The sequence below is a fragment of the Polyodon spathula genome, chromosome 13 (genome assembly GCF_017654505.1).
Source record: "Polyodon spathula isolate WHYD16114869_AA chromosome 13, ASM1765450v1, whole genome shotgun sequence".
Lineage (NCBI taxonomy): Eukaryota > Metazoa > Chordata > Actinopteri > Acipenseriformes > Polyodontidae > Polyodon > Polyodon spathula.
In genome coordinates, this window is record NC_054546.1 from 26,673,507 (window position 1) to 26,686,011 (window position 12,505).

General features: G+C 40.3%; 1 protein-coding gene across 4 annotated transcripts in view; it reads left to right on the plus strand.

Moving 5' to 3' along the window:
* Positions 1–344: 344 nt before the first annotated feature.
* LOC121325742 (gamma-enolase) overlaps positions 345–12,505 on the plus strand; it is a 30,995-nt gene continuing 18,834 nt past the window's right edge. The window contains exons 1-3 of one of the 4 annotated variants that reach the window (XM_041268669.1): positions 345–449; positions 1,065–1,229; positions 3,683–3,758. Coding sequence is in view for 1 of the 4 variants with exons in the window: in XM_041268667.1 (XP_041124601.1) it covers positions 3,312–3,357; positions 3,683–3,758 (122 nt within the window). In the remaining 3 variants the exon portion in view is untranslated. Of the gene's footprint in view, positions 450–1,064; positions 1,230–3,281; positions 3,358–3,682; positions 3,759–12,505 lie in introns of those variants that run through there. The other 3 variants (XM_041268668.1, XM_041268670.1, XM_041268667.1) reach the window with 3 other exon arrangements.

Here is a 12,505-nt window from a genome sequence, read left to right on the forward strand (position 1 = left end):
TGTACTTTTAAACAAGCCAGGTAGGTGTCTGAGTAATATACGCGTAATCACCGGGCTGAGTGTAAAGAGTTAAATAAATATTTGCATGAGTACAATATAACGGGTCACTTTTGTAAAACTATATTATCTGGCTGAAGAGTCAGGAACGTAACCCCAATTTATAACATTGTTCCTATGGGAAAATATGCATCAATTTACGACACTTCGACTTACAAAACGACTTTCAGGAACCAATTGTGTCATAAGTGCGAGGACTGCCTGTATGTATATCGTGAGGAAAGGGTAGTGGCGCCTTTAAGAAATGGCGGCGCTTTCGGAGAAATTACATAACCCAGAGAACCTGGTGCCAATTAATTAAGTGGGTTTATGGGTTTAAAAGAAAGCAGGGCAGAGCCATAGGGAGGTTGGTTGGCCGGGAGAAAACACGGGCTATTGGCTTCTACAAGAAGGTAGCGTGATAATTTCAATATTGTGATAAAACATCGTAAGATAAAACTATATCGGGTTATGTTAAAAATACTGTTAGTATTTAGTTTTATGAAAAACGTAATTTTCCCTCTTGTTGAGGTAGTCTTTTGTGGTAATTGAGGAAGTTTATTTATTTTCTTTTTAACGGAGTACTATTGGAGGAGTAGTACTCCGTATCAGTTTGAAATAGTCTGCGGTGTTCAACGTTGTGCTGGATTACGCTGACATCACAGCGGTGTGAGTTTCTGTGTTTATAACCTGGAGCGGTATTTGTTACTTTCGTTTTGAAATGACTTTAAATAATAACCCGAAAGAATAGACTTGAGACTGGATGTACAGGCATTGTTTATACAGACACAAGACGTGGAAGCTTGAAAGAATACAAGTGCATCTTCGGACGATCGGGAGTTGGCTGCCGGAGTTCCATCTCCACAGCCCGGCTATAAGTTGTGCTTTCTGTTCATTCTTGGAACGTTCAGGACATTGTCACTACAATCCTGGAGTTGGTCTACAAAGCAGATATATGCTGCATACACCAGTTTTCCCAGGACAATTCAAGCAGAGGGAGCCTGTTCTGATACTTACTTGTGTTACAGGTCTCTTCCAGCAGAGGGAGACCATCCTGTATTTACCTGTGACTGAAGACTGCTATATGGAAAAAAGAGTTGTCCTGTCCTACCTGTGGACTAACTCACTTCCTTGGAGAACCCTGGGACTGTGCTTCGATCTCCAGGACTTGAAGTAGCTTAGTGATGGTTGAAGTGAGTTAATCAGTGACCCGTACAGGGCGAGAACTTTGAGAGAAACTGATCATTGATGTAAATAAAACACCCTTACCTGCAAATGTGTTGAGTCTGTGCCCGTTGCTTAAAGGGGAAGGCAGTGCTGCAAGCGTGCCTAGTTAGTGGATCTTTTACTATATATTGTATATATATACACACACACACACACACTAGTAATAGCCAGAGCCATCTAGTGCACAGCTACTGCGTATCAAGGTGCTCTCTTGTGTTTCTGTCAACATAGAATCACTCACTAGGTGGCGCTTACAAACAGACAATTTTGTGATCTAGCCTGTGTTACATATATCTATGGCTGGGACACAGAACTGAAGAGCTGCTCCTGAACTCGATAAAAGCTCATCAAATACCCACAGTACCTCAGTGACTATAAAAACAAACACACAACATTTATCTGATCATTACACACTACATCAGCCAGATAAAACACAGCACCACATCCTTCTAGAGTTCATCCAGAAACAAAGCAGGCATGGTTGGCTCTGCATTCAGTCTCCATTCTCTCAGGCAGTTTTAGCTACAGGCAGGCAGGCACACATGCTTCCTCCTTCCTTGAAGCTTTTGTCACTCTCATGAGAACTTAACAGTAACTAACAGAAAAACAGACAGACATCATACACATGGCTGCTACTACCTGCAGCAGCCATGGGTATGATAGCAGCGTCATGCTGTGTGGAAGCTCTGATTCAGTTCAGGGAAACAAAAGAAAGAAAATAAAGGGGATCTCCATTCCCTGTTTACAGTGCTGGTGGATTTGTACTCTGATGTATCACCTGATAAGAAGCTTTATTTAAATAAGTGTGGTCACATATTGTGTGTTTACAGGGGGTGAGATAGAAAAAGAGACAGGAGAGAGCTGAGAAAGTGATGGAGGAGGAGACAGGAGGAGGGAAAGGGAGAGAATAAAGAGACAGAGAGGGAGGTTGAGGAGAGAGGAAGGAGGGAGAGTGGAGTGGAGAGGGGAGGGGGAGGGGAGATCATGTACAGATTCAGTGCTGCAATGCGGAAATCAATATGTCTTCTCAATAATATATGATACTCCCTTTCTCCTCTCTCATCTCCCACCTTATCTACTCTCCCTCCTCTATCTGTTTTCCTCTCTCCATCTTTCTCTCTCTTTCTCCCTCTGTCGCTCCTCCATCTTGTGCTTAATTCCAAATCCTATTTGTTCTGTCTTCTTGCATGTTCAAAGGGCACAGCCAACTGGAACACCTTGTGGGGGGGGGGTGGGGGTTACTGACAAGGACAGTCTTGTCAGCACTAAAATTGTTGAGAGAAAGCCAATTACATCATTGTTACCAAGCAGCATCTCCACACTCCCACAGCCTTCTCTCTGTCCTTCTTATCTGTGTATTTATCCCTAGAGTCTATCTAGCTAGCTATTTATATTTATCAATCTGTATGTACTATTTCTATCTGTCTAGCTATAGATCTTTCTATATTTATTAATATGTCTATCTGTCTATCTTTGTCTGTCTAGTTATATGTATCTGTCTGCCTGCCTGTCTGTTTTCCCTCATGTGCATTACAGAGCTGGTGTTGGTTATGTTATTTGTCTGTTTGATTTGACTGTCGGCTGCATGCTATTGTGCAAAGATTTTGCCGCGCTTCACATTTCCCTCAATATTCAGATATCTCAAAGACAGCACTACTGGTAACAAACAGCTGCTGTTGCTTCCTGGTTCTCAGTCACTTCCTGTGTGTAAGTCAGAATCACTCCAACGGTTGAGCTGCACAACATGTGACCTACAGCACAGGAACCAGGAAGCATTTTTAAAGTGAGTTGGCTTTTAAAGAATGACCACTAGGGGGTGTGCAGCTGTAATGTCTGTCCACTCTGTAATGTGATTTTTCATTTACTACTCATCACAGTCGCCACAGTTTCAGAGGGGACAGATATTCCAGTTGCACTCGTTAAAACCACTTCCTCCTCCCTTCAGAAATGACTTAATATTTTAGGAGCCTTTCCAGAAGCAGACCCCAGTGGTTGAACAGACATTAGTACAGTGTGTCTGATCTAAGCAGCAGGAACAGCAACCGCGAATGAGAGACACGCACTATAGGATATTAAACAGGAGAGAGACACACTGTAAGATATTAAACAGGAGAGACACACACTATAGGATATTGAACAGGAGACACACACTACAAGATATTAAACAGGAGAGACACACACTATAGGATATTAGAAAGGAGAGACACGCACACTAGGATATTAAACAGGAGAGACACACACTATATAATATTAAACAGGAGAGACACACTAGAGAATATTAAAATGGAGAAGTGCAGTATTAAGAGTGAGGATGGTGTAAAGCAGCTCTTTAAACATGAATACTGTAGAGAGAAATAGTGATGCTCTCTCTCACTCTGTTGCTCTCTCCACCCTCCCTCTTTCCCTCCCTCTTTTTCAGCTCAAGGAGAAACACTGAGACTTGCACACGCACACACACACAGAGACGCAGGCAGAGAGACTCTTCAGGACAGCAGGTAAGATGTGATTCATTTCAGTGGCTGTGGGTTTGAGGTTCAGCAATGCTCTCCCCAGTGCCTGTGTTAGATATGTTGTGTGTGTGTCTGTGTTTCTATCCTGTGATTATGATATCGTATGATGCTGCTGCAGCAGTGATACCTCCCTGACACTGCACTCCGAAATGGCAGCAGCACAAATTATATAGAGGCATTTTATTGCTGCGACTGTCTATATATATATATATATATGTGGTGTGTGGTGTGTAGTGTCTGTGTGTGTGTGTGTGTGTATATATATATATATATATATATATATATATATATATATACAGGCGCCAAGCCAGATATTCCTTTTATGGGGTTTGTGTTTACCACTATCTATCTATCTATCTATCTATCTATCTATCTATCTATCTATCTATCTATCTATGAGTTTGTGTGTCTTTCTCTCGCACTATACAGATCAAAATATGTATATACAGCTAAGGCCTAAAAATTTGCATCATCCTAGAATGATCTAATTTTGCTTCATAAAGTCGAATGAAACATGCTGAATAATATTACGTTAACATATTAAATTACATACCGCTTTGTAGTTTTCCATATACTTAACAAAATCTGGCAAAAATGGAAAAATGTGACATTTCGAAATCTAATAAGAAAACACATGATTTCCAAAAAGACATCACAAGTCTGTGTGACTCAATTAGTAGTAATGAAAAGGTGACAATTAAAAGTGGTAACAAGTAGGTTTAAGCTATACAAGCATGATTTTTACATAGATTTTTATAACTTCAGAGCAAGCCATGGGGAAGAGCCATACCTCCTCGGAAACACAGTCAGCCATCATTGCCCTTCATAAGGAAGGTTTTAGCAGTCGTCAGATAGCCAACAGAGGGTATGCCAGCCAAAGCACAGTATCTAGAATCATCCAGAAATACAAGAAGACTGGAAGCTGTAAAGCTGCCCCCAGGTCTGGACGCCCAAAAGTCAGCACTGCTCACCAGGATCGGCACCTGTGCTGTTCAAGTATGACAGACAGGACGAGTGTCCACCTACTGCAACAATGGAAAGAAGTTGGAGTGAAGGCTTCTGCGCGCACTGTAAGAAGACGTCTCTTGGAGAATGGTCTGTTGTCAGGGAGGCCTGCTAAGAAGCCCATTCTGAGCCAGAAAAACATCACAGATCGTCTGAACTTTTGTCGCACATACAAAGACTGGACCAAACATGACTGGGCCAAAGTAATTTTCTCTGATGTTTCCCCCTTTAGCTGTTTTGGAAGTCGAGGTAGATTCAGAGTTCGAAGGCACAAAGGAGAAAGATACAAGCCAGAGTGTGCTGTCCCAACAACGAGGCATCCTGAAACTGTCCATATCTGGGGATGCTTTTCTGCCAAAGGCACAGGATCCCTACACGTTTTATCCAAGGGGACAGCTATGAACAAGGACTGGTACCTGAAAACACTGCAAGACCACCTCCTCCCTACGGCTCAGAACCATTTCCCCAATGGTGATTTCTACTTCCAAGATGACAGTTCCCCTTGCCATCGAGCCAAACAAGTGCAGAAATGGTTAGAAGACAACAGGATCACACCACTGCAATGCTGGCCTGGAAACTCATCGGATCTCAATCCTATTGGGAATGTTTGGGGTCTGATAGGACAGGAAATCAGGAAAAGTCTTCCATGCGGCCGAAACGAACTGGAATCAAGTGTAAAGGCTGCATGGAGGAATCTAAAGGACAACTCGACCCTTCAACGCCTCATTGAGTCCATGCCTGAGAGAATTAAGGAAGTCTTAAAACACAATGGAATGCACTGCAAATACTAAGTGCTGCTGTTCGAGTTTCTGGTAGACTTTTGTGATATAATTTTGTAGTTTCTTTGATTACCTTATGTTAAAGAAAAGATCTAAATTATGTTAATTTTTATTTTTTTTTTTTTTAAATGATGTCTTGATCCTAAAATTCTAGACTGATGCAAAGCTTTTGGCCATAGCTCGATGTGTATCAATATATCTAAATCTGTAAATCGTTCTCAATGTATATACGTTTTTACACCTAAGAGACTATATATATAGGTGTAAACATGTATATTAATATACAGTGTATATGGCCACTATGTTGATGACCTGTGTGATTTGTCAGTGGAATATATATCTGATTTCATTGCACCATGTTACAGATTTGTAGATGAAAGACCATTATGTCTGAAACGTCCTGAATAAACTTATTTGGTTTTTACTCTGTGCATAACACCGTGTAACAATTTTTTTTTATTTTTTTTTGTTCCTGGGTAGTAAATGTTATTTCCTAATTGCTTATGCCTCAAAAGTATAGAAAATGGCTATTATTCCCCACAAACTTTGCTTTTGTGACCAGGACAGTGATATTTCAAAATATCACTATTTCCAATGGGAAAACGAGCAAATCTTTTCATTCACATAATGTCAGGAAAAAACAACATATGAATCCAAATTAACATGTATTTATACTAAAGTAATACAAAAATGACTACAAAAGATTTAGAAGTGAGTAGTTTTTCGAGATTTACGATTATACTGTAAATACAGTATAATTGTAAATCTCAAAAAACTACTCACTTCTAAATCTTTTGTAGTCATTTTTGTACTACTTTAGTATAAATACATGTTAATTTGGATTCATATGTTGTTTTTTCCTGACATTATGTGAATGAAAAGATTTGCTCGTTTTCCCATTGGAAATAGTGATATTTTGAAATATCACTGTCCTGGTCACAAAAGCAAAATTTGTGGGGAATAATAGCCATTTTTTATACTTTTGAGGCATAAGCAATTAGGAAATAACACTTGCTACCCAGGAACAAAAATTGTGTTACATAGTGTAATGCATTAATGAGCCAAGATATATATATTATATATAATATACTATATATATATATATATACAAAGACCAGGTATATTACTGTGTTCTTGTCCAAACGGTAATGACACAGCATGCCTTGCACTGTAACTGACGCGAACTAGCGGAACGAATTGACCGGATCGACACTTCTTGGGTTTGATAACACTACTAAGAAAGTTTGTATTCTTTCGAAAGTTTGGGCCATTTCGGCCCTCCGGTAATTTGGCCTTTGTTGGAGCTCGTAGCTTATTGATCCCAAAATCTCATCAAGCAGCTTCTTGAAGGATCCCAGGGTGTCAGCTTCAACAACATTACTGGGGAGTTGATTCCAGACCCTCACAATTCTCTGTGTAAAAAAGTGCCTCCTATTTTCTGTTCTGAATGCCCCTTTTTCTAAACTCCATTTGTGACCCCTGGTCCTTGTTTCTTTTTTCAGGCTGAAAAAGTCCCTTGGGTCGACACTGTCAATACCTTTTAGAATTTTGAATGCTTGAATTAGGTCGCCACGTAGTCTTCTTTGTTCAAGACTGAACAGATTCAATTCTTTTAGCCTGTCTGCATATGACATGCCTTTTAAACCCGGAATAATTCTGGTCGCTCTTCTTTGCACTCTTTCTAGAGCAGCAATATCTTTTTTATAGCGAGGTGACCAGAACTGAACACAATATTCAAGATGAGGTCTTACTAGTGCATTGTACAGTTTTAACATTACTTCCCTTGATTTAAATTCAACACTTTTCACAATGTATCCGAGCATCTTGTTAGCCTTTTTTATAGCTTCCCCACATTGTCTAGATGAAGACATTTCTGAGTCAACAAAAACTCCTAGGTCTTTTTCATAGATTCCTTCTCCAATTTCAATATCTCCCATATGATATTTATAATGTACATTTTTATTTCCTGCGTGCAGTACTTTACACTTTTCTCTATTAAATGTCATTTGCCATGTGTCTGCCCAGTTCTGAATCTTGTCTAGATCATTTTGAATGACCTTTGCTGCTGCAACAGTGTTTGCCACTCCTCCTACTTTTGTGTCGTCTGCAAATTTAACAAGTTTGCTTACTATACCAGAATCTAAATCATTAATGTAGATTAGGAATAGCAGAGGACCTAATACTGATCCCTGTGGTACACCGCTGGTTACCACACTCCCTTCTGAGGTTTTTCCTCTAATCAGTACTTTCTGTTTTCTACATGTTAACCACTCCCTAATCCATGTACATGTGTTTCCTTGAATCCCAACTGCGTTCAGTTTGAGAATTAATCTTTTGTGCGGGACTTTGTCAAAAGCTTTCTGGAAATCTAAATAAACCATGTCATATGCTTTGCAATTATCCATTATCGATGTTGCATCCTCAAAAAAATCAAGCAAGTTAGTTAGGCACGATCTCCCTTTCCTAAAACCATGTTGACTGTCTCCCAGTACCCTGTTACCATATAGGTAATTTTCCATTTTGGATCTTATTATAGTTTCCATAAGTTTGCATATAATAGAAGTCAGGCTTACTGGTCTGTAGTTACCTGGTTCAGTTTTGTTTCCCTTTTTGTGGATCGGTATTACGTTTGCAATTTTCCAGTCTGTCGGTACCACCCCTGTGTCAAGAGACTGCTGCATGATCTTGGTTAGCGGTTTGTAAATTACTTCTTTCATTTCTTTGAGTACTACTGGGAGGACCTCATCCGGCCCAGGGGATTTGTTTATTTTAAGAGCTCCTAGTCCCTTTAACACTTCTGCCTCAGTTATGCTAAAGTTATTTAAAACTGGATAGGAACTGGATGACATGTGGGGCATGTTGTCAGTATCTTCCTTTGTAAAAACTTGTGAAAAGTAATCATTTAACATATTTGCTATTTTTTTTTCTTCCTCTACGATTTTGCCATTTGTATCTCTTAAACATTTAATCTCCTCTTTGAATGTTCTCTTGATGTTGTAATATTGGAAAAACATTTTGGAATTGGTTTTAGCTCCCTTAGCAATGTTTATTTCTATTTCTCTCTTGGCCTTTCTAACTTCCTTTTTGACTTGCGTTTGCAGTTCTGTGTACTCTTTCTGCGTACTTTTTGGTCCTTTTTTAATGCTCTGTAAAGTGCCTTTTTTCGCTGAATATTTTTTTTTAATTGATCTATTAAACCATTTTGGCAATTTAGTTTTACATTTAGATTTGTCTACTTTAGGGATATAATTGTTTTGCGCCTCTAGTACTACATTTTTGAAGAACAGCCATCCTTCTTCTGTGGGTGTTTTCTCTATTTTACTCCAATCTACTTCTGTTAGTCTCTGTTTCATACCTTCATAGTTTGCTTTTTTAAAATTGTTTTAGAAAATTTTTTATAATTGATTCGAGAGGCACCCAAATAATTTGGCTGGATAATCTTCCAATTAACCTTTTGCCTGTAACAATTTCTACGTACATACATAAACACATAAATCAGGGGTGGAAATAAGGCTTGATTAGTAGTACCCAGTGTATAGGTAACAAACCAGGAATGGATCAAACTTCTATGCAATATGAGTATTATTTCCTTCCCTGTACATGTACATGCAATCATACATTATTATTATTATTATTATTATTATTATTATTATTATTATTATTATTATTATTATTATATGTTTCTTAGTAGGCACACTTATCCAGGGTGACTTACAATTGTTACAAACTATCACATTACAAAGTATCCCAATGCAGAATATCACATTACAGATAAGACCAGTTATAAAATACAATAAAATCAGTATTAAGAGGGGGTGTAGGGCGAAATAATAATCAACTGGTAGAAGGGAACAGAAAGGTCGAGACAGCGATAGGCAAGTACAAGAGTTTTGAATTGGGTGAGCCAGTGGAGGGAGCGGAGCAGAGAAGTAGCATGGGAGAAACGAGGAAGGTAAAAGACAAGGCAAGCAGCAGAGTTCTGGATGAACTGGAGCAGACGGATAGCAGAAGCAGGGAGTACGGCTAGGAGGGAGTTGCTGTACTCAAGGTGGGACAATACCAAGGCCTGAACTAATGGGACTATATTTTTTAAATATATCTAAACATGTAATATAGTTTAGATAAATCTATTTATGTTTTTAATGTTTGTGGTGAAGAAATCTACCTGATAACACATGGTCCCAGGAGCAAGGACACAGAGTACAATCTACCTGATAACATATGGTCCCAGAATCAAGGACACAGAGTAGAATGCCAGGATTGCATTTGAATTATGGATTAATTATCCTTAAAGCAGCTTTTAAATGTTAGAAACTGACCCAGTGATATCTGCATGTGGTTATTTAATACACAGTGGCTGTTTGTTTTGCTATTTATTGCAGACACAAATTAGGTCTCAGTGAACTGTCAGTCCTCCACCAGTGAAGGGGTCTGATATAAACTGTGGAGTGGCAGAGCCCAGAGCAGACAGGCCTTTACTCACCAGGGGAGGAAACAAGTCTGATCCATCATTGGGACCCGCCAGCCCCCTCACACACACAGTCTATATGGCTGCACTATATATAGCGAGATGAGTTATTCATATACAATATACTAAAGAGTGGTCATTAATACATGCAAGAGTTGAGAATCTCACTAACATGAATATTTCAAATCATATATATATATAAGCTGTGAATGTGTGGGTTGCAGTGTGAAGTGAAAGGATCCAAACAAGGACAAACAGAGTTCACAGTTCAAGTTATTTCTTTTAATTTCCTTTTGGTCTCCTTGACCGGTTTTAAATAATAAAGCTGGCTCTGCCCAACAATGGGTATTGCCAGTGCCAAAACAAGGTGATGCCATCCCGAAATAATAATTACAAGAACACAGACACAACACACACACAGACACGACTCCGGACAGAGCGAGCTCTTAGTGCAGGTGTGGTGCTGGAACAGTGATGCTGGTTAAGGGTAGGTGCAGTGAAATCTGGGTGAATCGCTGGCCCAAGGCTGCAGCTCCCAGATCTGTGCAGAATCAGTCTGGCGAAGGCAAAACACACACTTTGAAACAAAACAAAAACTTAACTCAGGTTCTGAACAATCCTTGTTTCCTCCCATCAACTAAAGTACCCTCAGCCCCGCCCCCTCTGAAAGCTAGTTCAATCACGTCTCCTCCAATTCATGAATGAAACTTCGCCTACGGTACTAGGGCGATGACTCCTGGTACCATGACGCCGTTCCTTTCCTGAATGGCCGGCTTCCGACTGCTCACGGAATTAACTGCCCAACCATTCAGTAGGGAGCATGCAATTGCAATCACAGATCAAGAGGGAGATTATTGATTCGGATTCATTCGCTCTCTGTCACAAGCAACCATAGCTAGCATCAATGGGGTGTGTGTATATATATATATATAATATATATATATATATATATATATATATATATATATATATATATATATATATGATATATGAAAATATTAATTTAGAAATAATGTATAAGACGAACACCATGTTAAAAAACTAGATTGAAAAGATAGAACGTGTGTATGTGAGTGTGTGGGTGTGTTTGGGGGGTTTTCTGTGTGTGTGTAGCGAGAGAGACACTGGCAAGGGTACCTCATCATAAAAGACCCTGCTATTGTGTATATGCTCTACGCTGCACAGATCTGCTTATTCTTGTGCTATTTTCAATGTTAAACTGCAGGCAGGTCTCGATGGTTTGAGGAGGCTTACAGCCTGCACCCCTGTCAGCACTGCTCTCAGTCACTATTAATTAAAGATTCAGCATGTGATAGGCTGAGACACCTAGCAGGAGACGGGGAGAAGGGGGAGGGGAAAGATTTCTGAGTGTCGTAGATGTTCGGGAGAGTTCTTAGCTCTGTGTGTGTGTTTCTTTGTGCAGTATGTGTTTCTCTGTGTGTGTGCCACTGTGCAGTGTGTGTGTCTCTGTGCAGTTTGTGTCTATGTGCAGTGTGTGTGTGTCTATGGGCAGTCTGTGTGTCTCTCTGTGCAGTGTGTGTGCCTCTGTGTAAAGTGTGTGTGTGTGTGTGTGTGTGTAGTATGTGTGTCTCTGTGCAGTGTGTGTCTGTGCAGTATGTGTGTCTCTCTGTGCAATGTGTCAGTATCCCTCTGTTCAGTGTGTGTCCCTATGTAGTGTGTGTGTCTCTCTGTGCAGTGTGTGTTCCTCTGTGTAGTTTTTGTGTGTCTCTCTGTGCAGTGCGTGTGTCTGCATTGTGTGCGTGTCTGTGCAGTGTTTGTCTCTGTGCAGTGTGTGTCTCTGTTCAATGTGTCAGTGTCTCTGTTGAGTGTGTGTCTATGTAGTGTGTGTCTCTGTGTAGTTTATGTGTGTCTCTCTGTGCAGCGTGTGTCTGTTTGTGCAGTGTGTGTTTGTCTCTGTTCAATGTGTCAATGTCTCTCTGTTGAGTGTGTGTCTCTGTTTAGTTTATTTGTGTCTCTCTGTGCGGTGTGTGTGTCTCTGTGCAGTGTGTGTCTCTTTGTGCAGTGTGTCTGTCTCTGTGCAGTGTGTGTCTCTGTGCAGTGTGTCTCTGTGCAGTGTGTGTGTCTCTGTGCAGTGTGTGTGTGTCTATGCAGTGTGTGTGTCTCTGTGCAGTGTGTGTTTGCAATGCATGTATCTCTGCAATGTGTGTGTCTCTGTGCAGTGCATGTATCTCTGTGCAATGTGTGTGTCTCTGTGCATTGAGTGTGTCTCTCTGCAGTGCGTGTATCTCTGCAATGTGTGGCTCTGCAGTAAGTGTGTCTCTATGCAATGTGTATGTCTCTTTGCAGTGAGTGTGTCTCTCTGCAGTGCGTGTATCTCTGCAATGTGTGGCTCTGCAGTAAGTGTGTCTGTGCAGTGTGTGTATCTCTATGCAATGTGTGTGTCTTTGTGCAGTGAGTGTGTCTCTCTGCAGTGCGTGTATCTCTGCAATGTGTGGTTCTGCAGTAAGTGTGTCTGTGCA